Raw genomic sequence first — 25,734 nt, 5'->3', positions numbered from 1 at the left:
TATTTTCTACCGCTGCAATATTAAAGTGATAATGTATCTTGATTATGAATATAACAACATCCACGACACACATGGCCATGTATAAACGAGTAGCTTCCTATTCAATATGTTTTGCAGCTAATAGCCTCCTTTTGTTAGACTCTGAATGCAAGGCTTTTATCTGTTACAGGGATTCTTTCCCTTTAGTATATTTACTGAAGTAAAAATCACTTAGTGCTTCTTCCACCATACTGTCCCCAGTGATAATTCAGAAATCGTCATTCATGGGTTTTGGCATTGTTAAACTGTCATAGAAAACAGTTTTAAGATTAAGAATTTTAAAACATATGGGTGTCTGGGGGGAGGAGGAGTTACTGAAGCCATGGGTTCTTTAAAGTTGAGATATCAGAATATAAGAGAAAACCATAAAATAGAATTTTAGAAAGCCCCACCATGTTCTTTCTTGGAATTACACCCTTGATACTAACTTTAAAAGATATTTGGTTTAATATTTGCACATTTGCACATAAATCAGGCTTTACATAGATGTCAATGGTTGCCCTTATGGTCAACATTAAATCCCCAGAACATCAGCATTTACCATTGGTATTGTGAGAATTTTGTAATGCTGATGTGAGGATAATTTAGGTCAAAGCATCACTGTACCTAAGCCACAATAAAATGTAGTTATTTACGCAGAGACACTCTAACAAACTAAAGAAACAAATTCTAAATATTTGGACCAAACTGAATGCCAATTTTGGGACAACGCGTTGTATAGGTCACTCCGTCCCAATCATTAACACCCCTACAGAGGGAGAACCTTTTCAAAGTAGCACTGAATATTTTCTTATGTGAAGGAAAAACACCTTGTTATAATACCCTCAATCTCAGTTTTTTTTAAATAATCTATTCTTTAATTCATCACAAAAGATTTAATTCTTATTTGCATCGGGTGCATTGCAGGTCTACTGACTGAGGTGTTGAGATAAGTGCAACATGCTTGGGAAGTCTGAACCCTAATAACAGAGCGGCAGGAGCTTGATTAAGCCAATGTACCCTTACAACACTTAGTTGTAAACAAGACTGCGGCACACTCCTCACACCAGTGAAAATCCAACAAGCGCACTGAATGTCCTCGCCAACGGGCTCAGGTGTTTCTCACATTGAATGCAATGTTCTACTGCCTGTAGGAGGCCAGAGGTGTAGTGTGTCATCACATCGAGACTTTTGAATTATCAAGCTCCATCTGCCAAAGAGGCCTTTTTCATGCATTGCCTCTCTGGGTGATACAGTGAAGCAGCTTAGTTAACTAAAAATGTTGTTTGAGCTGAGGAGTAGGTGGAATCAAACGATGGAGTCGAATGACACTTTTATATAACCATTACTTTTTATACAGTTATGAGCAATTACACATCATAGACATTTTTCTCTAAGACATTTTATTACAAAGGATCCTACAATATTTACACTTATCACAGGTTCATTGATGAAAAAGTTTTTGATTGATGGTTTCAATCAGGCCATGGCAAAACTCACAAGGCTATACGCTATAAACTGTGCTGTAGGCAAGGTAGTAAAATAGGGTAGAGAAAATAGAGTTCTTAAAAAAAAGCACATTGATAACACAACAAGAACAATAACAAACCATCTTCTGTGTACAATGAACACTGAACTTGTACAAGGCTGCAGAGTTTGTGAGAAAATAACCGAATTGGACTTTAAATTCAAATAGCTACAGTCTACTAACCGACGGGTTTAATGTTCGACACAGAAAAGCACCAGAGCTTGTGGGTGTGCGTGTGTGTGTTTTAACACACGATGGTTGATGGCAACAGGAGGAGAATAAATGCAGAGAAAGACTGTTGTGTGGGAGAGGTGTTGACTTGTTTGTTTGGATCATGTGTCTTCTCAACCAATCACATAATCTTGGCTTAACCACAAGTAGTGGAAACATGTCTGAATCATGAATGTCTGTCAACTTGTTTTCGGGCATCATTTTTTTTCCACTATTCTTTTATTATATTTTGTAATTCAACAAATCCTATGATGTGTGTTTCCCAATAGCTACAAAAACAAAAAACGCCAGCCAGGAGTTTTGTGCGTGGATGTTTGCTCTATTTGTGAGCATAATCGACCACTATTATGATTGGCATGTTTGAGGATGGAGGTTGCCTTGGAGACACAGAAATACAAAATGTCTTGCATTCGCTCGCAAATGGAGACGTGGCACACTCTCCGTCTATTCATTCTTTGTGCTCGCTCTTGCTCCACATTCCCTCTCTTTGTCATTTTTGTCCCGGGGATCTTTTATCAACCATCTCACGCTCCATCTGCGCTGTCATATCTGTCACACCTTTAGTTTTCTGCCACGTTGTAGTCCTTGCTTCTGACCTTGTCTCTATATTTCATTATCTGACTTCATATGCTCTTCTGATACACAAAGCCCTCTGTGTAACCCCTCCGCATCCCCATTCCCCAGTCACTTGTTCACTATCAGTCCATATTTCACAGGTTTAACAGAATGCATCTAGGTCACACATCAATCTTGTGTAACTGGTACAATCTGGGCGCAAAGCTTAGACAAAGTGATGGCGAGACAAACAAACACACAGACACACAGACACACACACACACACACACACACAGCGGTGAATGCGGCAGACAAAAAAAGCAGCCGTCTCTGCCAATGACGTTGTAGTCATGGGAATACAGTGTAAACAGCAGCCGGTGTAGAAACTGAATTGACTGTACCTATGGGTGTTTAATAACTCATTCCATTATTACTAAGTGGTGAAAATGGATGCAGGTTATGCTGGCTGTGGGCAATAATTCGAGATCATCAACACAACAGGCCGGAATGAGGCAGGCCAATTACAATTAGGTGCAGCTCGCGCAGGAAACAGCGCAGTACGTAAAGTAGATCGTTATTTGTCAACGAGATCAGAAGCTCCACTGCTTTGGTGAGGTTTTTTTTTTTAATCTAGTGAGGGCCGATGTGTTCTGGTACAGATTCATGCTCTCTGCAGCATCTCCACCGACAAGCTGCGCGTGTATCTGGCAGAGCGGAGTTTGAGTTCGTGGTAGCACTGTACAAAACTGTGGTAGATGAATGTGATGGGCAGTGCCAGGAGAACAATGCCGCTCACGACACACATTCCCCCGAGCACCCGTCCCCCGACTGTCACGGGGTACACGTCCCCGTACCCTACCGTCGTCATGGAGATGATAACCCACCAGGCCGCTGCGGGGATGCTGGCGTAGTCCGGGTTCTGCGTTCCCAAGTCCAGCCCGTACTCCAGCAGCTGGGCGAGAGCGCTGTATATTGCCATGGCGACGAAGACAAACACCATCAGCATGACCATCTCCCGGTAGCAGCGTGTGAGTGTGAGCCCGAGTGTCTGCAGCCCCAGGAAGTGCCTGGCCAGCTTCATGAGCCAGAAGACGCGCATCATCCTCAGCACCCGCAGCACCACCCCGGCGACCCCGAGCCCGGCACCTGGCACCCCGGCCTGGGCCAGCGCCATGGTGACATAGTAAGGGGTGATGGAAATCACATCGATGACGTTCAGCGGCCGCCGGATGAAGTCCCACTTGCTTTTGGCCACCAGAAAGCGCACTATGCATTCCGCGGTGAACCAGCCGATACACACGGCTTCCACGGTCCTGCGTAGAGAAGATGAGGAGATTAGCCGAACTGAACGGGAGAGCAGCAGCGGATCTGGATTATACCAAACATTAGCACAGGACGTGAACCCAAACCGTGACACAACACCGAACATGAGCAAGTGCATGAGAAGCAAGCAAAGCGGGGTGGACATTATGGGAAATACACAGGACATCTGACGCAATCACACGGTAGCCACAAGTAAACACAAGAGAGGAGGAGACTGGACAAATTGCCGGGAAACAGCACAGAGTGGGGGATGCAAACCCGCCAAAGCGAGACTGTGTGACAGACACACGATTACCCCGTAAATTAGCACAGCAGAGGCAATCAAACCGAATTAAGTCGAGGTCGTGCTTGTATTTGATTTAGAAACTGTCAGGCCAATGAAATAGCACGGAGCCCGTATGGATCACTATACCAGCACAATGACAAAAACCACATTGTAGAGCAACCGGGGGAATTGCATCATCTACTGGAACTAAATTGTAATCATTTTTACCCCTGAGAATAAACTAAACTTTTAGTGATTACCTAACCACTGTGACCGTTCTCGAACTATGTCCTGCATGAGGGAACATACCCCAGCCTTATATAGAGAAAGGCTGCCTCAGGCATGCAGAAAAGGACACGCTCTGGAAAAATAATCTTGAAAGAGAAGCACTTTCCACCTTGCATCCAAGGAGTGCAGCCAAAATAGTTCAGACGCTAGAACAGAAGTTCCGATAAGTGGCTTAATTCCTTTTGGTTTTCTTTCTCTAATGTATAATCCCTCTTCTTCCAACCCATTACTCACTGGAATATGATGTAGTCTATTTCTTATTAATCTGACATGTGTCATCCATGTGTACCGTGCATCCTTGTTATGTTCCTGCCTGTTGATCTCATGGCATGAAGTCACTATCGACTGTAACGCACCAGGTTTTAGAGCAGATTTAGTTGCATATTTCGCCGCGTCCTCGTCCAAAACTTAACTGACCCCTGACTTTCGCCTACCTGTGCTCCTCCACAGTATTTCTCTTGGCTGTATCCCAGTCCGGCAGGGTGCTCGCACACATCATTATCATAGAAACGAGCACGAATATCACAGACACCGAAGCCAAAAGCTGGGCAAAAACGGAGGAGTTGGGCTCCTCGAATGTCTTGCGCATCGTCTCGAGCCATTTTGCGCGACCGGTGAGCCGCCGCACCGGCGAGCCGGAGCTCTGGGACTCGTCCCCCGATACTCCGACGTCCAACTCGGACAGAGTGTCCAGTCCAATCTCCGACATCCTGTCGTCCAGGCGCTTCTGGCAGCAGGAGTCCAGGTGCACGCTCTCCAGTCCCCAGTAGAGCATCTCGGTGTAGAAGGACAGCTCGCACACCCCGGGCACAAAACGGAGTTTACCGGAGCGCACGTAGAGCATGATGAACACGAAAGCCTGTGCGTGGCGGTCGAAGAAAAACTCATTCCGCTCCCGGTCGTAGTCATCGCACAGTTCAAGGACCTCTTTTTCCGTTGCGCATGCATGGAGCCGGCTGACGCGCCGGAGAGGGAAATCCCGAATCACCTCACGGGTGAAGGCGTACCGGGTTCCCCCTACGTTGAGTACGCAGATGCTCTTCCCGAACTTCATCTTGTCAATCTGTGACCTAACTAAAACTTATCTTGGCAGACAGTCCACTGTCCACCTTCCATCGCAAGCGTTTGGACACTTGGGTGCCACGGTCTGCCCTGTCCACCCCCCCCCCCCCCCCCCCACTCCACTCCACTCCCCCCCCTCCCCGACCCGGGCGTGGTTCGTGGAGACCGGTCCGGCGCTGAGCTGGTGTGTCCCTGACTCCTCTTCCCTCTCCGTCTGAAGAGTCTCTCCTCAACAGCCGGGGCGAGCCGATCCCATCAATGATGTCACATGCGCGCGCACGTGCGCAACCATCGGAAGAAATGTGGTCGTGCAGTAAAAAAAAACAAGCTTTAAATTCACACACATTTGGCTCCAAGTTGTAAATCGTCGATACACTAAATATTGCAATGTGTAAGAATTCTGATATAGAGCCAAACATCAAAAATATAAAGGAAATCATTGTTTTGAGCCCTTAAGGGCTTTTGCACATTCTAATTATATTTCAACTATAGTGTTTAGTTTTTATTCTAGTATTCTTTGAAGAACCAAAATAGTATTGATCACGATTGCTTCATTGTATTTTACAATAAAGAACTATTATACCAAACCGTTGAGAACAGTTCACCTCTAACATAAAATAACTTTGTATGGTTATAAGTAAGTTTTGGAGTCATGATTGCATTGGAAGTAAATAACGCATGAGCATGAATTGTTAAGGTACAGCGTGTGTGTGTGTGTGTGTGCATGTGCATGTCTGTGCGCGTGCGCGGCCCTATTCTCAACGTCACCAGTCAGTGGTTTTTCGGGTTGATCCGACTTCTTTTGGCTGCCGTGAGTTCACTGTATTGAAAAGGGGACCGTGAATCCTGGAGGACGAGGGGGGGTTGATTTGCCAAAAAAAAAAAAAAAATCTCCCGCTTGGGTACACATCCGGAGTCTCGACGATCATAATTCATCGCACCTTTTTACCTGTTATGGGGTCTAGACGTTATTGTTTCTATTAATTTATTCTTTTCCTTTTAGTTTATGGTTTACGTTAACACTCCGGGAGGGCAGAAATGGCGGCCAACATGTACCGGGTCGGAGGTATGTATGTCAATGTGGACCTTTTTTTTCCTCATCAAACTGAAACCCTTCCAGTTTCGCAGCCCCCCTGATGGATCATATCACACAATTTCTAGCCGGTTTCGCGTGTAATAGCGAGACGAGCTTGTGCTCCGCGCACAGAGATGCGTTAAGTTTGCGCCACTGAGGTGATCATTTCTAAATATTTTGGATCCAAAATGGGTCAGGCCCTCGCGTCTGTCGCGTCCACCGCAGCTAGCCGCCAGCTTGCTACATGGCTAGCTCACAATGTAAACATATTTCAACTGCCGGCACATTTGTTGTTTCTTTGGTTTTCGGGTGTTTAGACCTGGAGTACGGGTAACGGAAACGCCGTGGGTCTCCCCGACCAGACGTGTGTGGCAAAAAAGGTTCAAATGTTGCCACGGGCAGTCTGAAGCTGCCTTTGTATTTGCCTCTTCTGGCACGGGGCCATTAGTGCGAGTCCTTATTTAGCTAACGTTAGCACCAGTAATGGCTTCGCTGATTAGCATGATCGCGGCGGTGGCGCTCATTTCACGTGAGGAGGAATTCGTCTTTACAATCCTGGTAACGCAGGACTCTTGGTTTTGGCACACCGTCCACGAATATGTACAACAAGCACCATTAATTAAGATAATGGTTTTACCTGCTAGCTAGCTTGTTAGCAGTGTGCTGGAATTCAGCATCTAATTATTGCCTGGATTCATGGCGTCGTTGCGTAGGGGTTTGATTGAATCTTACACCTTTATTACCTCGTGGTTTTAATTACCGTTGTGACTAAGCTGCAATGTCATGCCTCACATGTCACAGACCCATTAGGCATCCATGCACAGGTGATAATATCGTGGTAATAGTACAACACAGGCGTATCAGTGTCGTTACAACGTATCAGTTTGTTGACCATATGGTCACCGTAGCTGCGGCTCTCCTGCTGCCTTCAAGTGCTATTTGGAAAATGTAACTCCAAGAACTTTTAAGACTGGGTGGTTTCGGATTTTTTGTTCTTATTTAAGAATGAAGAGTTTTTAAATACGTCTTTTGTAAATGTTGCTCTCCTCATACATACAGCTAGTCGTTCTAGTGCAACTTAATAAAGAGAAAGATATATATGTTGAGGATGCAGAACAGTACTCTCCTGGGCAAGAATGCAATTTCAGGGGGGGGGGGGGGGTGCTGTGAGGTTTATATGCACTTACTAAATGTCCAATCATGACGAGTTGAAAAGATTTACCCTTTTTCCGACTTGAGTGTTTTTTACTTGTGTATAGAAATTACAATATTTCAGAGAGCTCTTGAAAGCAGCACTTCCCCTGGACTAAACTTTTCCAAAGTTACTGTATATTCTGCTCAGGTAGAGCTCAATCAGCCTCTGGCTAGGATACGTCTTATTTACGCTGATTTTATTGATGAGCTATGGGTGACCATTCATTTCAATGAAATATATCCTTGTCCTCAACATATTTATCTTATTTAATCATAACTGTGTTGACTGTCAGTGCACGTATATCTGCTTTTGCCTTGCTCCGTTTTTTTGTGGTGCAAGCAAGCCCATAACAAATACCCAGTTTATTAATGGTCTTCTGATCTGATTTCAACATCTTCCTCAGTAAACTATTGGTTGCGCAACGGCATACTGGGAATGGAAAAAAACTGCAGTATGTCTGCAGAGTCAATCTCCTTGATTTACACTGTAGTGGGCTGGGATTGGGGTAGTGTTGGTAATATACATGTGTAGACGGACGATCACTCCCTGGTGACTTCATTTTTACACCTACACAATTGAATGCAATCCAATTCAACGGACCTGTCACAAATTCTACAATAAAGGTGATAATAAGGTTGAGGTTTCAAACATTTTGCCAAATTAAACGCTCTTGTAGATTGTCCATCAAAAGAGAATCATTTTATCTTTGAAACGGTGAGCTGTTGTGTGGAAGTGTTTCTGGCTTTACAGGCGCACCTAATGTGTTATTACTATTGAGGATAAACCAGTTGTTACCATGATCTCATGCAGTGTGTTTTTTTGTTGTTGCAGATTATGTATTCTTTGAGAACTCCTCCAGTAACCCTTACTTGATCCGGCGGATAGAAGAACTTAACAAGGTACAGAAGTCATTTTGTGTCAAATTGGAGCGTGTTTTTGCTGTTCCATGCCTGAGGGTGAATAGATAGGATTCCTCACTGTTGCTGTCCCTACCCCCCCCCACACACTTTGCAAAGAGTGTTTGTGTGCATTTTTGAGACGAAAAAGATACGTAATAGGATGGAACTTGACAGTATTTCCCTGCCTCCTAACTGCGGTTTAATATCACAGGACACACCTGTGCCGCCGTTTGCGTATGTGTACGTGTAGGCTGGGGGAGATTGTTAAGAACTTTTCAGCTCAGCTTTAATCTGAAGATCAACTAATAGCCTCGAAAAACAAAAGGGCCTTGCATTTTCTTTTGCCAACATTTGTAGAGTTAACCGTTTGAAATGATAATCTTTACGTGCCACATTTAAGAACAGACGAAAGCTAGCGATCTTCAGCTACTACACCAGCATCTTGGACGTGCAAGCCAGAAAAGCCTTTTCTGCATTTGCATAAAGAAACTCAGATAAATGCAATTATCATATTGTGTGGGTGGGAGGAAATCTGATCGGTGGTTATAAAACTTCTAATGACTGCATATTACACAATGAAGTCAGGAGACAGTGTTGTTATCCTACGTGATAAATAGGGAATCGTATAACAAGCAAAATAACAGGAACACCCTATAGCATGATGTAATGTACCACAGCGGACCAGCAATAGAAACAGCCCATGTGGAACTTATAATCTTATATTTCTTGTTGAGGCTGAAGAAGAATGCTTGATTCAGCGTGATGAACATTGTCGCGCCCGTAGCTAATGTTTGTATTGCAATATTTGTCCATATCCTGCCACTAAACACATCTGCTCTCACCTACAAGCTGCTGCGTGAAAACAGCAGGAGTCGGAGGCAGTTTCCTCAAACGCCACATCCATTCTCTCTCCATCATTCACAGAACTTAATACTGGCCGAGTCTTTAAGCCCGTCGGCCTAATTATCCGGCGAGACAATCAATCAATCAATCAATCAATCGTCTGTTCAAATGGACCGTTGCGGCCCTGGTCACACTGTCATAGCAGCATAGCTTGATGAGCTGACAAAGGAGCCGGGTCACTTGGGAAATAAGAGGTTTGTGTTGGAAGGTGCTTGCAGTCAACCTGGATCCCTCCGCTCTCACTGTTTCAGACGGCCAGTGGGAATGTGGAGGCGAAGGTGGTTTGCTTCTACAGAAGGAGAGACATCTCCCACAGCCTCATCCAGCTCGCAGACAAACACGCAAGTGAGTAGTGATGCTGTCACCCACCAAGACCACGTTTTGTTCAGATGCCGCATGTGAATTAAATTTGCGTTCAAGCGGTTGAGCCCTTGCTAAGCCCCGCCCCCTACTGCTGCTCCATCAAGCTTTTAGAGCTTTATTAATTAAAATTTTAAAAAAAGATTTTGTTTTTATTGAAATTGTTTGACATCCTGTGGTTTTAATTAGTATTTCTATCCAGTAGGGGAAAATTACATTATGGTCTTTCTGCTGGTTGTCTGTAAAGCAGACATTACTGAGTCCTGTGCACAGTGTAACATCAATCAGCGCTCCAGAGTGCAATTATTTAGTCACGCAAATAGGTGCTCCAGTGCAACGTTAAAATACGCAGTTATTCATACATCACAGTAATTTCTCAGTCACTTATAGCGTGTGGCTACTTGAGGAGAAGAAAGGAGGGAAAGGAATGTGCTTTGTCAAGCTACCACCTCTTCTGTGTGGGCAGCCTTCTACGTGCTCTCAGCCATGTTTCACTTCGTCCATTGGTCACAACAAATGAAATCGTTGATCACTTTGTGGTCATTAAACGCACCTCTCCAAAGCAGTAGCATGAACTCAAGGATGAACATTGATACATGAAGAGTCACAATTACCATAGTAACATACAAAAAAACAATTCCATGTGTGAGAAACCCAGCTTTTAATGTAATTCGATTACTTAATTAATACTAGCAATTTGATCAAACAGCATTTGTACAGGGAAGGGTTCTCGAAGGGCCGAGAATCTGCATTGACTGGAAATACCGGAATGTTTTGTTCTATTCTAATTCTCTCTGTTTGTTGAAAACAGGTTTTGCTCATTTCGCTGGACTCTGCAAACACAAAGAAATATAAAGCACAAACACATGAACCAGACATGTGCACTCATATCAGATACATACTAAACCTACTAAATAGGAAGTCAGCAATAGTTAAACCCATGTTTTGGGGGGAAGACACTAAATCCCAAACGCACGGGATCACAGCCGGGCACTGATAAAGGCGGGTGCGTACTGCGCAAAGAGACGGCAGCCGTTTTAAGGAGTGAGGCATCAGGAATTGACGGTTTGACATCAAACAGACCCTTTTGAAAAAGCTCACAGGGAGCTTAATGCGCGAGATCGGGACGGTGGAAACGGGCCGTCTGGGGCTCTGTAGGATTCTCCAACTGGGCTGTGAAGCTGCACCAGAGAGGGAAAACAACTTGTGTTATAATCCATACTCAACTGCAGCCAATCCAGTATCTGTGGATGAGCGCTGTGTGCTTAACATGAAATATATGCCAGTGTTCCTACAGCACTCCAGCGCATAATAGCTCGGGTGTGTTTAATGGAGACTAGTCTGTGATTGCAAAACCCTCGTGAGTGAGTGTATAACAGCTGAAGGCAGCACAGTTGCAAAATATCATCATGTGGTGTTCTACAAAATCATGTAGATAAATGGATGAATCTGAGTGAGACAATGTGACTGTCATCTGTCACTCAGTAGTAAATCGCTGAGTGACAGATGACAGTTCGTAAACTGGCCTCTGTCACTTGCAGCGAGTACCTTTCAAACATCAAACGTCTCTTTTCTCGTGCCTTTCTGCAGAGGAGTTGGAAGAAGAGAAGGAGAGCCCGATAGAGACAGACCTAACAGACAAACAGAAACACCAGCTCCGCCACAGAGAGCTCTTCCTCTCCCGGCAGTATGAGAGTCTGCCTGCGACACACATCAGGTACTGAAAACACACACACACTAGACAAGACGTCTCAGCTGCAGGCAGTGCCCATGGGCAGTCACTCATCCAGCCATGAGCAGACAAGTGCTGCTCACTTCCTCGTGTGTTTTTGAAACTGCTTGTTCACTAACTCTCTCTCTCTCTCTCTCTCTCTCTCTTCGCATCAGGGGGAAGTGCAGTGTCGCACTATTAAATGAGACTGAAGCTGTTCTTTCATACCTTGACAAAGAGGTGAGGCAAAGAAAATAACGTGATTTGTCATCACTTGCTGGTTTTTGCATATTGAAGACTGTGTCACAGCAGGTTGAGTCAAACCTTACTGTCAAAATTGCGTGTAAGATAAAGGCTGCAACTGTCAACAACTCTAATTGGGTTAGTCAGCTGATTGTTTTCTCAATTCATAGTTTAACTCTCAAGAAGGCGACAGATCCATCCAGTACCTCAAGACCAGGAAAGTCCAGATGACTTATTTTTAATCCTTAGAATCTCCAGTCCGATACTTATATTTCCTATATGATAAAGCAGCACACTGCAGACTTTAAATACATTAATGTTACTAAAACCGATACAATATACATGCTTTAAAATTGTATAGCACCAAACACTACATTTTGCGAGATTACAATGACCAGATCATGATAATGTTTTAATTTACCTTCATCTTCAATAACTAACTTGAGGCTTGAAGACGGAATTCAATGCAACCGTTGTTAACGTTAACTGTGTGTGTGTGTGTGTGTGTGTGTGTGTGTGTGTGTGTGTGTGTGTGTGTGTGTGTGTGTGTGTGTGTGTGTTTACCGACTGCGGTTCGACATAAAACCGTCTTTAGGCTGATGTCTGTGAATGTGGGCAGAAATATGAAACAGACCCACTGATCAGTGTTCGCGGCTGCTCAGTTGAAAACCGGGCAGATTTGACAGTCCGCGGATCGATCTTAACATTAATAAATTACTCGTATTGATTACGGTGCTCACGGGGCTCTAGTTGCACTTGTGAGGCGACTGTCGTCAGCGCTGCACAGCTGCGTGTCTAGAGACACGGTGAGCTGAAATTAAAAACAAGAGCACATGAATTAGGCAATAACATTCTGTTTTTTTATGGTGCGTGTCGCAACTCAAGCACCTGGTCTCACTCACGGGGCTCACAGGAGAGACAGCGGAGAGTTGATGGCAGATGCGCTTGGATGAGAGCTTGACGCCGGGGTGACAGCTGATGTAAAATGGATTCTCGGCACAAAATTTAGCCAATGGCGATAAGCGATCACTCAAGTAAAGACAATAAATGTTAATATTATCACAAAAGATTAGAAAGAAGCAAATCCGCACATATTTCTGATGCTAAAAACTGTTTGCCTACACAAGGTCTCAATATTCAACATCACTTCAGTATTCGCTTCTATCTTTCCCTGAATCGTTACATTTAGAATCAGGGAATTTGCTAAATAATTCAATTGAAGGTTCAAATGTGTAAATGTTTGAGAGTCAGCGTGAGGCCCCGTGACTCTAAATGCAGCGACTGATTATTTTGTGCTTTTCTTCAGGATACGTTCTTCTACTCGCTGGTGTACGACCCCACACAGAAGACCCTGCTGGCCGACAAAGGAGAAATCAGAGTGGGGCCGCGCTTTCAGGCAGACGTACCTGAAATGCTACTAGAGGGTCAGTAAGAACGTGCGATGCGCGTGCCGCTCTAGTTAGACACCTGTAGTTTGTATGATTGGTCCTAAACGGCCACTGCGAGAGGAAGTAGTTGTTCTTTGCTGGGAAGAGGATGTGCCAGGATATCATGACATGGACAATCTGCTTTATCGTGCCTTGACTTGATTGAGCCTCTTTCCCACATGCAACTTGACTACATTACATTACTAGTGTTAATGGGGACTTGAGTTGTAGCTTTTGGTTTGGAAAAGTTTTATTTCTTTTTCTCTGTCAAAAGCACACTCTTCTCTCCTTATCCATCATATCGTTTGTGGACATTCACAGATGGCATCAGAATACGTGCAGAGCTTAAACTACAAGCTCCAGCAGACAAGTCTTTCAAATAACAGAATGATTTATTCTGTCCTGTCACCTTGGACTTGTGCTCGAGCTGCCGCGCAGTCTGTCAGCTGTTGCTTCCGTGTGTCCCGCAGGGGAGGCAGACGACAGGGACCAGTCCAAGCTGGAAGAGAAGCTGTGGTATCCAGAGTGTCCGCTCTCCAGCAAACAGATTGACCAATTCCTAGTGGTGGCACGGTAAGCCCTTTGACCTCCGACCTCTACACTTATAGGATGTTATGATTCCTCTACAGCTGCGGCTACTGACACTAAGCGACAGATTTGCACCGAGAGTGTTAGATGGCAAGCAAGTAATTGAAAATGTGATTAATGCACATTGTTAATATATAAGGGATACCTCTAATGTCTGTCTCTCTATTTTAAATAGTGAATTTATTTGTGCTCTACTTGTGTTATTTCTTTGTTTTGGGATTTTGAAAGAAATCCCGGTACGCTCAAACAGATTGCCGCTAAATATTTTAGAAAATGTTTGTTTACAGTCATTTATTAAGGAACCTTTCCATTACTGCAGCTCTGTAATGGTATGACTGAGTAAAAAGAATCAATCATCCTCAGCCATTGAGCCTCTAGGCAAATGCAACCGGGATTTTATGGTGTTTGTTTTTGTAGCCCAACGATGTAATCAAATATGACACCGCGGCCTCTTTTTGACCTGGTTGCTTGTGACGAGGAAGCAACATAACGTAACATAATCAGTGAACTGGCACATGAATCCCAACGTCTTCATGATCCTTCACGACCCGCCAGTTTTTAATGTGCGCGCGTCGTTCTCCAGGGCGGTCGGGACCTTCGCTCGAGCGTTGGACTGCAGCAGCTCAGTGCGACAGCCGAGCTTACACATGAGTGCAGCCGCAGCCTCACGAGATATCACACTGGTGAGTGGAGCAGACCGACTGGGACAAACGCGCCCTCGCACTCTGCGGGACCTGTGACATGCACGATGAGTTGTAACCCCCCCATTCTCCGTGCCCAATCTTTGTTCCCCAGTTCCATGCCATGGACACGCTGCATCGTCATAATTACGACCTCTCCAGTGCGCTGAGTGTGCTGGTCCCAGCAGGCGGCCCGGTGCTCTGCAGGGACGAGATGGAGGAGTGGAGCGCCTCGGAAGCCGCCATGTTCGAGGAGGCACTAGAGAAATACGGAAAAGACTTCAACGACATCCGACAAGACTTTGTAAGTGTGTTCGTATGACTGCGCTCACATGGTCGGCTTGAAGTCGCTCATAAGAATTGGCAAACTACCACTGTGATGTTTGGTGCTCAGGTGTGTTTTACAAATATGTTATAAGTAGCTCAGTCTGTCCTTAATATTATCCTCCTGGACTCAACTGTGACTGTTTGAAACTTATGTAGCATATTAATGTACTGTGGAGTGTTTCTAAAAGCTTTGGTGAAAGTTTGGGTCCTTCCTCCTCTGCAAAAAACTTGTCAAAATGGGAATTCAATGTAATCTCCATGAATTCTACATGACCACTGTTTTGTAAATGAGATACAGTCAATGTTAACTGCCGCCTTTCAAGCCTACACAGCTCACCATTTATTTCTATTGAACTTCACTTCCCACTTCCTACATGTACAATACAGACGGAATATGGGTGTATGTGGTGGCACCAGGTGCTCATGACTATGATCGCTGTGTGTGTCCGTCCGTGAATGTGTGTGCGTGTTTGGTTATGGGGCTCAGAACCAACCTCTGGTTCGCGACGACTCTCATTAATATTTATGAAGGCTTTTGCACCAAGATGGCAGGAACATGAGATATTGATATCATTAATTTGCTCTCTTTCTCCCCCTCTCTCTCTCTCTCTCTCTCTCTCTCTCTCTCTCTCTCTCTGTCCCCACATCTTTTCATTATGTCCTCTTGTGAAGCTGCCTTGGAAGTCTCTGACCAGTATCATAGAGTACTACTACATGTGGAAGACCACAGACAGATATGTGCAACAGGTGAGACTAAATCGGAAATTGCCGAGCCGGTATTTCTTGAATGTCTGCTGTTCAAGGGACATTCTTAAAGCTTTTCAGTTGTCCTTCATCCTGTGTTTAATTTTGGTTGTCTGCTCATGTTACATGCGTGTTTACTTATGTTTTGCATGTCTTCTGTGCACATGTATTGGTATTGTATTGGTTCTCCAGTTATTTAGTTTTCCACTACAATGAAGTTGGTGAACTAAATGATCAAAATGAATCAGAAGCTGATAAATCTAGAATTTCATTCTATACAATAAATTAGACTTAAGAAATGTTGTGTCCAATTGACATAAAGCCTATCTTCCATTAGACCACCTGCCTGCCCTGTATGGCTCAATTTGGATGAGAGAATCAGCAGAACTTGCAACACAAATTTGAAGTTTTTATTCATTATGATTACCAGAGAAGACTGCAAACACTAGCAATAACAAAGTAAACAACACCCGTTGATATGTATTTATGCATTAGATACTAATCATTGTAATGACTATCTGGGTAAATTATGAGAGGTGTCGAACGTTCCGACAGGATTTTTGTTCAGTTGATTTGTGTTGTCATTAATGTCCATCCTCTGTGTGTCTCCCTGAGCAGAAAAGGCTTAAGGCAGCAGAGGCAGAGAGCAAACTGAAGCAGGTTTATATCCCCACATAGTAAGTCACTTTATTTACATTTCCTAGATGTAGGGATCATTAGCGATACCGTGGCTTTTTAATGCACATTTGGTGTTTTGTTGCAAAACGGCCAGCGGCCCCCTTTGTTTCTAAACCTCCTCCTTGTCTGTGACAGTAACAAGCCCAACCCCAACCAGATCTCTATGACCAATGGCAAGATGGCTACAGTGAATGGCGCGGGCCCCGGGGCCTACCATGCCTCAGGCGGGGGCCGAGCCTGCGAGAGCTGTTATTGTGAGTTTTATCTGTGTGTTTAAAGTATGGAAAGTCTAACCTTTAATCACAAGGGGCGTTGAGCAAGGGTCAATTAGAAAGACAAGGGAGACTAATGCTAATGTCAGGCAGCTAAAGAAGGATATTTCACTACTGAGCGCTGATGAAGGAAGAGAATCAATATATTTCTGCTCATTTATTTTGCCACCTGCCGCTAATCGAGTGATCAATATTTCCCTTCACTTTAAATTCCACTTATCTATTCCCCTAAGCATGGTGTAGAGCTGCAAGAGTTGTTTCTATAAATTGTGAGAAAATGAGTTAAATGCCCATCACAATGTTACATGGTGATGTCTTCTAATTGCGTATCTAATATTATATTATTAAACCTAAACAGAGGAGCTATAACTCACAAGCATCATTTGAAAAGAATGGCCAACAGAAAACCAAACTACTATACTACCATGTTTGTGCATCAACAGCCATGCAGTCGGCCCAGTGGTACTCATGGGGTCCTCCGAACATGCAGTGCCGCCTCTGCATTTCGTGCTGGATGTACTGGAAGAAGTACGGAGGCCTGAAGATGCCAAGTAGAGCAGAGGCCCCAGAGGAGAGGACCTCGCCCACTCCAGCAACCAATGTAAGCCCTGCAGAATGCAGTCACGTAAAACACAGCGTGGAGATTTAACGTCACACAATCACGTCCTCATTTACTTATGTATTAAGAGAAGCCCGGACACAGCGTGGAACATATTTTAAATGCGCACAACTGCAGTCGTATTAAGTTTCATATCGACAGTACAAATTATGTTTTAAGCTGTCGACATCCATTATTCAGTGAGATCAAAGCATCACTTACTAAATGTCACATCTTCAAAAATTCACACAATTTCCACCGTGGGGATCCTACTTCGTCAGCGAAACAACGAACCGGTCAAGAGAGTTTGTTGCTATGCAGAATGTGTCCTATATTTCATTGGGACTCGTATTTAAATGCAGCACAGCTGCCACACGATAAATAATATATTTTTAGGAAATCATACAAAGGAATATGCTATGTTTTCCTTTCCCATTGCTGCATTCATTTTTATTTAATTCCACTTTCGTTTCTTAGGAATCAATTTTTTTTCTGCAGAGGTTTAGTTACTAGCATAAATGTTTTGTGAAAGGCAGGTGAGCTTGCATCAACAATCACCAGAAACTCTGGATTGACTCACATAAAAGTATTGCAGCAGCATTATTTATTTCACTTGCCATGAAAGAAAAGGTCTGTTGTTGCCCACTTTTGTTCGGCGATGTCCAGTCTTTACTGGCAGTTATGTGAAGTGGTCTAATAAAACCGGCCCACAGTAAACCCACCTCCATGAAGGACGTAATGTTGAGTTCTGCTTTTACGTGATTTTGAAAAGCTGCTGATTCAACTTTATGGACAGTGAAGTAACCCTCATTGACACAAACAGGATGGACAAATATATTACAATTACGTCTTTGTGTAGCTGCAATAGAGTTCAACGGCACCACAAATCCTTTTAGTTTTAAAGCTAGCATGTTTTTTTTGTGTTCATTATTGACTTATCTACGTTGTGATACAATTTTCGCACCTTGTTATCTATTATAACAAGTAAGTGGTTTTTTTTTGGCATGATCTTAGTACACTTTCAAAATAGTATACATGGAGGTGTGGAGGCTGGAAGTGGACGAGGATAAGGGGCCAAAAGCTGGTCCTAAAAAAACCTTTCTGATGGAAGCAAAAAAATTGTAAATTTTTTGGACTAAATAACCATCAATCAGGTAAACGCAAATAACCAAAACGGCTCCAACTTTGGCAGCAGCGGGTTTTTTAATTCTTGGCTCATATTAAGTAAACGGTAGATGAAAAGTGTTCTCTGATGGTAGAACTATGTTCAGCGGCCTCTCTTCTGCCCCTCCCCCTTCCCTCCCAGGAGCATCGCTCACGGGGTCACGCTCCCCGCCAGTCCAACCACATGGTGCCAATGCGAAACAGCGGCAGCCCGAAGTCCTCCATGAAGACCAAGCAGGCTTTCCTGCTGCAGGCCACGCGCCTCACCAAGCTGGCCCGGCACATGTGCCGTGACATCATCAGGCTGCGGCGCGCCGCGCGCCGGCCCTTTGTGCCCATTAACTGTGGGTCCATAAAGGCAGAGTGTAAGAGCTCTTTTAATTCCTCCTAACTTATGCCACATAGACACACACACACACACACACCGACACACACGCAGACAAAACACAACATACGCAGACACACACACACACATTCTCACCACCTTTCCTCACCCTGGCTGCCCCACCATCAACACCCCATCTCTGCGCCCACCCCCAACCGTTCGTCCCCCTTTCTGTTTTTATTATTGTTATTATTATTATTTTGTTTTTTGTATTCTCCCACCCCGTGTTTCCAATAAAGACTGCCTGTCCTCATAACTATGAGTTTTGATCATCATTTCATTCGTGTTTCTTTGTGTATTTTATTTTTTATTCTTTTATCTGTGATGGTCCTTGTTGTAATCTTACTCAAAGACGTATTGGTTTTTACACTTACACACCTGCACACACACTTGAAAGACACTCCCACATAAGAACTGAATTTGCTCTGGTCATTAACCAGTACGACTGTAATCCGATAGAACTCATACTCTAGTCTGAGCCGTGTACTTTAGTTGTAGAGAAAGTGTATTTTACTAAGAGAACCCCTATTTTGCACGGCGCCCCTGGTACGGGCGCAAGGGCAGAACCAGTTGTTGCGGCCACGAATGTTTATCGTTAATACTGAATCCCGCGGCCTTTGCTCGTCTTTTTTTTTTTGTTTCTTTGCGCACTCATAGTCCCTCATGTTGTTAATCACGTGTGTACGATGGATTTTGTTGCTAATGAGCTTTAGATGAGTTTTGCACTGAAGCAACTTGAGAGAAGGGAGGTTGAAAAGGAAGTAAGGACTTTATTTATTTTTTGGTTTGGTACAATTTATCACAAGCTGCTCTTGACTTCTTTGCTGCTAGGTGCATCTCCATCTCATCAACTGGACCACGTCCCCTTGGATGGTCCCTTGCTGTGTTAATGCAATATTCATGTGAATCCATCATGTTGCCTGTGTGAATCCTGCAGACAGGATTTGCCATTCAGAGCCATTTCTCTCCCTCCACTTTACCTCCTCTCTTCAAACAGCTGTTGCAATATATTCTCATCCCATCTTCTACCTCTTTTTGCTCTTTTCTCTCTCATCACTGTGTGAATGTGCGAGTAGACCTCCAATAAAGTCACACCTGAAAGCATCTCTTCCGAGTCCTTGTGCTTCATGTGTCTCGTGTTATCTGTCCATCCACTCCGCCGCAGTCAGAGGAACCATAAGGACCCCCTCCCCCCCTCCCTCCCCCTCTCCGCCCCCATCATGGACCTTCAGTGCCTGCTGTCATAATACCTCCATGTTATGTGTGTTTATTTTTTACTGTGTTTGTTAACATGTTGTTATCATCCCGGAAAGTAAGGCACCGTTTCCCATCGTTATTCCATCATTCATTTGCCCACCTATTTTATAAGTTTATAAGAAACCCCTGGCTTTTTTTTTTTTTTACTTGCATGGACATGCCGCACCGGGTCAGCGGATGGAGACGAGCAGAGGGAGATCACAAGTCACTGGGACACTGCACTGGTTTTGTAAAATGTGTGTGTGTGTTTGGTTTAGACATGTTAAAGGTGTCGGAAGGGCAGGGGACTCGCCTCCCCAAAACCAGGGCCGCCCAAAGGAGCACTCTGACCAGTGTGGTACAGTTTCTAGGTAAATCAACACACACTCACACACACACACATGATCGCGGTTGTACTGAATAACAATCAGATCCAAAGTGATAAAAGTAGACGTCGGTCCGATAGGAGCCAGTTGATCCGGTGTGGTGTCTCTTCCAGAGTCCCGTCCAGCAGCCCACGCCCCTCGCTCCCACCGCACGCAGGGCCTGCAGACGCCTCCTCCCCGACGCCTCCTCTCTTCCCTCCCACACGGCCCCCACGGCATGCTGGGAAAACGCAGCTACCATCACCACAGCCGGGCTGAGCCGGACAGACGCTCAGGTACACACACACACACACACACACACACACACACACAGACATGCTTTTCTTTAACAAATCTGCAGAAGTAAGTCAAATTATTGTGATCTATTTGCCAATAAGAGGGTTATTGCTATACTTTATCCTGCCTAGAAGCAAAAAAGTAGTTGACTTGTTTTGGTCTGATAATCCCCCCCCAAAAAAAACAATAATTGGACAATTACTCTTGCTTTTAAATGAGTTACTTGTGATGTGAGTGAACCTTGGGGACCAAACAGTGTTGATGTCCAATGTCCTCGTCATCCTTTTGCTTGATAAAATCAAATTAGTGGAAACTCACCCGGAGCTGATAACCTTTTCTGCCACTTCTTATCTAAACTAGCTCGTTGGAGAGAATGACAATGAAAAAATGAAAAAATCAGCAGATGGGAGTCATTTGGATTATTTGGATGATTCAACTTCAGTCTGACACTTTGTTTTTTATTGGTAACTTCACTATTTTTGTTGAAATTGAAACACAACTAGAAAAAGTAATCAATACTATTCAGAAGTGACAGTTCCCTCATGCACACTTTGCATGTTTCTCTCTTTTTTTGCAGATAACGCTGGTACAACTGGTGGACCCCTCATGGTAGGTGTCTTATGCGCTTTAAAAAATATATACTGGACAACTGCATCAGCCCTTTTTCTAATCAAATGAAACATATAATTGCCTTTTTGTAGCATAACGGCCGCAGCAGCAGCAGTGGAAACTCCCGAGGTGGCGTCATGATCCGCAAGAGACGCCCCAACTGGATCGACGCCCCCGATGACAGCTTCTTCCTCGTCACCCGGGAGACCAGGTAAGCAAAGGTGACACTTTTCAAACCTCCGATTGGCTGACTGTGTGTGTGTGTGTGAGAGGGGAAAGCAAGTGACGTTGAGAGCCCTGCAGCTTCATATAAGAGGAATTGAGCCGTGGCAGATGTTAACTTTGTCCTCCGTGGACCTCAGACAGCGCACGCAAAAACACAATTGAGTTGAAACAGAGTGGCAGCCTGCCTACGCAGTTTAAATCAATTCAAATGTATTTGAATAGAAGACTTTCTTATCATCAAAATATGAAACGGTATTATATTTTGTGAATGATTATTTTTAAAAACACAAACAAATTGCGCACATTTTGTTGTTCTCACGATTGAATAAACATGCAGCTACGTTTCACGCAGAGAAAAAACGAGTTTGTGTACATTTTTCTCTCATGTAGACACACACACACACACTCTCTCTTACACACTCGTGCACACAATGAGTCAACGTTCGCGCGCCTCAATGTGAGGGAGAAAGATGATCTCCCATTAAGCCTGTGTCTAAATGAGCCATGGCGCCCGGCCTTCTTACCCGCCTTCAGTTCACAGAGGCTAAAATTAGCGCGGCTAACTGGTGCGGATGTGCCAGCGAGGAGCCAGGCGGACCTGGGCCCTGACTGGAAATATCATTACCACATTAACCATGGCTGCACTCGTATGGATCACTCATTCACCACTTACATTATCAACATGGCCGTGATTGTGTGTGTGAGAGAGATGTCATGCTGACTGCTGTCCCTCTGTTATGTTACTCTGTTATTTGCTCTGCTCTGAAAAGGCGGGTGCTAATGAAAGACTATGGGGGATTGAGGGGGGGGTAATTTTCTCCCCATATCTGAGTCTCTCTCAGTGTGATGCAGAGCGCAGTGTTCGCTAAGCAGAGAAAAGTCGGGGGAGTCGGGGGAGCAAAGAGGGACAAAAAGAGCGATAAACTGAGAAACTGAGAGGGATGTATAAGTCTCACTTTAATCTGCTCCACAGGAAGAAAATAAGATGAGAATGTAGCTGAAATGTTGACCTGATGGTGAAGCATTAACATGAAAAGTCAGGAAATCAACAAATTGTTTAATCATTTTATATTTATGTTTGGGGGATATTAATGCCTGTACTTTATTTTATGGCAACCAAAAAATATCACCAAGGATGGCGCTTGATAAAACGTTATCAGGATTCATGGTGATGGATCTACAAAATGTGCACATCCACACTCCTCTGGAGAATAAAACAATATAGAAATGTCACAGCAATCCGTCGAATAGTTAATACTTATCTGAACAACAAATGTAAAACTCATGACAGGGCAAATCCAGAGGATCAAAAAAGTCATTAGGATTCTTCCTTAGGGAATGTTTGCAGATAATCTCGTTGTAATCCTTGAAATAGTTGTGGAGATATTTCAGTCTGGACCAAAGTACTGTTACTTTCACTGTCGTGACAAATAAAACGAGAGCATTTCGGACAATAATTGAGGCATATTAGAACATATTAAAAGAGTACGAGAGAAAGCAAAACCGAAATGTAAACGAGCCTGCTTGATGAGCTTGAGCGTGTTGGATTCACGTTTGCTCTCCTCCTCTCAAGCGCCAGCTGAACATACAAACAGCCTAGCTTTAGTTAATGTCCCACCAGAGCTGACTATGCTCTTCTTCTCTTGTTCCTGTTCCGCTCTAACCCCCGGGTGACCTCACATGTTCCTTGTATGCTTCAGAGATGCGTGTTTTTCCGAGCCACCTTCGGGCCTATTCGTGCTGTACTTGGATGCGCAGGCACAGAATGTGTGCAGAGTCTTCACAAGTGCTTATTTTATCAACAGCTGGGATCTGGAGGGAACGGATGTGTTTTCCTGTTCACAACACAAGAAAAACATCCATGGTGCTGCTGAGAAAGCAGCGAACGAGGAAGGAAAGACTAAGGCTGTGCGTTGAGTCTGAATGTGAGCGCCTGCGGGAAGTCATGAATCACCTATATGTTGCGTTTATGTATTTCATATTTGTCTGTCAATGAATTCCATTAGTGTGCGTGTGGCCCGTGGCCTTGTAGTTTAGTGCGTGCTGTTACGTGAGCCTAGTTGTAACAGCACAAAGCCCACTGTGGTCCTGATATACCCAGCGAGCTCCTTTATAATAATCAGAAAATCCTGCAAAGACGTACCTCTCTCTTCCCCCGGTAACAGAGATGACAGTGTATCCCTCATTCCACCACTGATGCTCAATAAATACAATGAGAAAAACAAGTGTTTGTTTCTAGTTACTAAATCTGGTGCCTCCACAACTGAAAAGTTTGCAGTCTTTATTGTTTCTTTATTAGTTTCTCCTTTTACGTCTTGAATGCACCAGTTATTGCCTTGGATGTGAAGGTGTTGCCCGTTCGATGTGCAGTCACAGAGAGGAAACACTGCTAAAGCAGTGGCAGCATGACAGACAGCATTTGTACAACCAGCTGCATGCATCACTGTCCCACTGCTGGTAAACCAATAGCACGCATGACAAATGATCCATCTAGTGAAACTGACAGCCCAAAGCCTCTCCCATCAATGTTTTTTATGCGTAGGCAGTCTTTTTCACTGCAGGCTGCAATCCTGTCATCAAGCTTGTTGTCAACTCCGTATGAATAATGTATTCGGACAAGTAATCCATGATGCTTTGCTTGTGGGACTTTAGGAAGCCTGCTTCGAAGATGTTATCATGAGCTATCGGCTACTGTATTTCATAAAGAATGAAACTGGTCTTTGGCAAGATGAAGTGTATCTCCACAGTAAATAAATAAATACAATACATGAATAAAAGAGTCAACAATCAAATCTGAATTTCCCCAATGCCCAAACATTGCCATTTTTCAATATGTTAAGACTTCCTTGGCGAAAGAAGAGAGAAAACAATCTGACTAGAGCATCTGTTTATTAACTTTCACAGACGTCTCGTGCACAAGCCACAAAACATTGTGACTCAACCTGAATCTGGTTAAATGTTTTAGTCTGCTAACATTTCTGTCTGTTTGCGAGGTCAAGAAAGAACTGTCAATTTGGAGTTTATTTTACCGACTCATTAGCTCGGCATCCGTGTGTCTTCTTCTGCACTTATGTCCCGTCTCGTCTCCACGCCTCCAGGAGGGCCAGGCGGCTGCTGTCCCGCTCCCAGCTGAGGCGCGCTTGTCGGCAACCGTGCGAGCAGATCGCCCTGCGCAGGGTCACCCAGGCCCCACCGCAGGGGCTCGTCCTGGCCCCCCCGCACCCTCACCCCAGCTTGAGGATGCGAGGCCCCATCGTCATCCACGACTGACCGCTTACCAGAGCACTCCCACCTCCTGTTCTCTCATTAGATTCCTTTTTTTTTGTGGCAGAAACATGAAGACTCAAACAAGCCGTCCCTCAGCTGCTTGGCAACAGAAGGGCGTCCCGAGCTGTGATGCAATAGAGAAAAAAAAACACACACACTTGCCGCTGACTGCAAGTGCTGCCTTTCCGTAATCCTGGGATTGTGTACATACTGTATCTGGGTGCATGCAGAGAGTGTGTGTTGGCGTGTGTGTGAGTGGGTGATAAACGCCAGCAGCACATGACAGAAGGAGTGGACGTTGACGTGTGCTGCTCTTAGTTGTTATGGCTGGACATAAACGGAGGATTTTCGACTTTTTCTGTCTTGGTGTTCTATTACTGTGGAGTTGATTTGTGTGTGTGTGTGTGTGGGGGGGGGGGGGGTGGGGGGGGGGGGGTAGTGGGTGGGATTGGATTTGTGGGGACTGAGGTTCTTTTAACATCTGCCGTTAAAAAGAAAATGCACTATGAACTGAACTGAACAGCTGCTTTGAGTGGTGTTTTTACCTGCAGGTTTTCACGCTCTTTTTGAGTTTAAAATGAATGAGCTGGAGCTCGGGAGTTGAAGAATGATGACCTGGAGAAATTGCTTCATGAAATGACTCATTTCGTTGTATGAGAATCCTGCAGCTCTGAAAATATAACAAGGCAATGAAATATTGAACCAGCTTACATCCGACAGCATATGCTTCTCTCATGAACCAGTGTAAAATATACTGTACATCTCATTGAAGCACTTGTAAATCTACCCATCCTATTTCTATGGCCGACTACCACTTAGCCCTAACGTGGGAACTAAAGCTCCTCCTTTGTAACAGAAAAGGGCATGGATCTGTCATATTCCCCTCAAGGCTGCGATGTACACCCAACATTTTGAAGCATCGGCAAAAAAAAGACTTTTGCATATTTACATATTTCATCATTGTTCCTTAAAACCAACGATAAAGTTTCTCTCCATGCTGCATGTTGCCAGAGGGCGTTGCCTCAAAAAGTTGCCGGTGAACCCATCCGGCCTTCGGGTGTGTTTGATTAGGAGTTTTTAAAACTGGCATCGCCGCCGCATGTCTTTGAGGAGAGAGCCTCCGCCGATGATTTCTTCTCTTTCATTCAGAATGTTTATGTTGGTGTTTCCTGTACGTCATGTGTTGAATACTAATAAAAAAGAAATTGCAGGATGA

At 44.3% G+C, this 25,734-nt stretch overlaps 2 protein-coding genes across 5 annotated transcripts; one reads left to right on the top strand and one right to left on the bottom strand.

Annotated features, from left to right (window-relative positions):
* Window positions 1–1,344: 1,344 nt before the first annotated feature.
* On the bottom strand, window positions 1,345–6,160 carry kcng3 (potassium voltage-gated channel, subfamily G, member 3). The gene is made up of 2 exons (XM_040175909.2): window positions 4,643–6,160; window positions 1,345–3,645 (listed from the first exon to the last, which is right to left on the bottom strand). The coding sequence occupies exons 1-2, from the start codon at window positions 5,260–5,262 to the stop codon at window positions 2,994–2,996; spliced, it is 1,272 nt and encodes a 423-aa protein (XP_040031843.1). The 5' UTR covers window positions 5,263–6,160; the 3' UTR covers window positions 1,345–2,993.
* On the top strand, window positions 6,154–25,734 carry mta3 (metastasis associated 1 family, member 3). Of its 4 annotated transcripts, none has more exons than XM_040175908.2 (19): window positions 6,154–6,336; window positions 8,372–8,439; window positions 9,594–9,687; window positions 11,293–11,419; window positions 11,590–11,653; window positions 12,963–13,080; window positions 13,554–13,656; window positions 14,255–14,354; window positions 14,467–14,655; window positions 15,351–15,425; window positions 16,041–16,099; window positions 16,236–16,354; window positions 16,816–16,973; window positions 18,277–18,499; window positions 20,034–20,126; window positions 20,255–20,416; window positions 20,995–21,026; window positions 21,119–21,237; window positions 24,350–25,734. In XM_040175908.2, the coding sequence occupies exons 1-19, from the start codon at window positions 6,309–6,311 to the stop codon at window positions 24,519–24,521; spliced, it is 2,103 nt and encodes a 700-aa protein (XP_040031842.2). In that variant the 5' UTR covers window positions 6,154–6,308; the 3' UTR covers window positions 24,522–25,734. The 4 variants fall into 4 exon arrangements, with proteins under 4 accessions (XP_040031842.2, XP_077959486.1, XP_077959485.1 ...); XM_078103360.1 differs by having other exon boundaries at window positions 21,119–21,247; XM_078103359.1 differs by lacking the exon at window positions 24,350–25,734 and adding an exon at window positions 23,057–23,473.

Source organism: Gasterosteus aculeatus, chromosome 5, assembly GCF_964276395.1.
Source record: "Gasterosteus aculeatus chromosome 5, fGasAcu3.hap1.1, whole genome shotgun sequence".
NCBI classification, from domain to species: Eukaryota; Metazoa; Chordata; class Actinopteri; order Perciformes; family Gasterosteidae; genus Gasterosteus; species Gasterosteus aculeatus.
The sequence above is the reverse complement of the archived record's forward strand: the minus strand, read 5'-3'. Positions and strand labels throughout refer to the sequence as shown.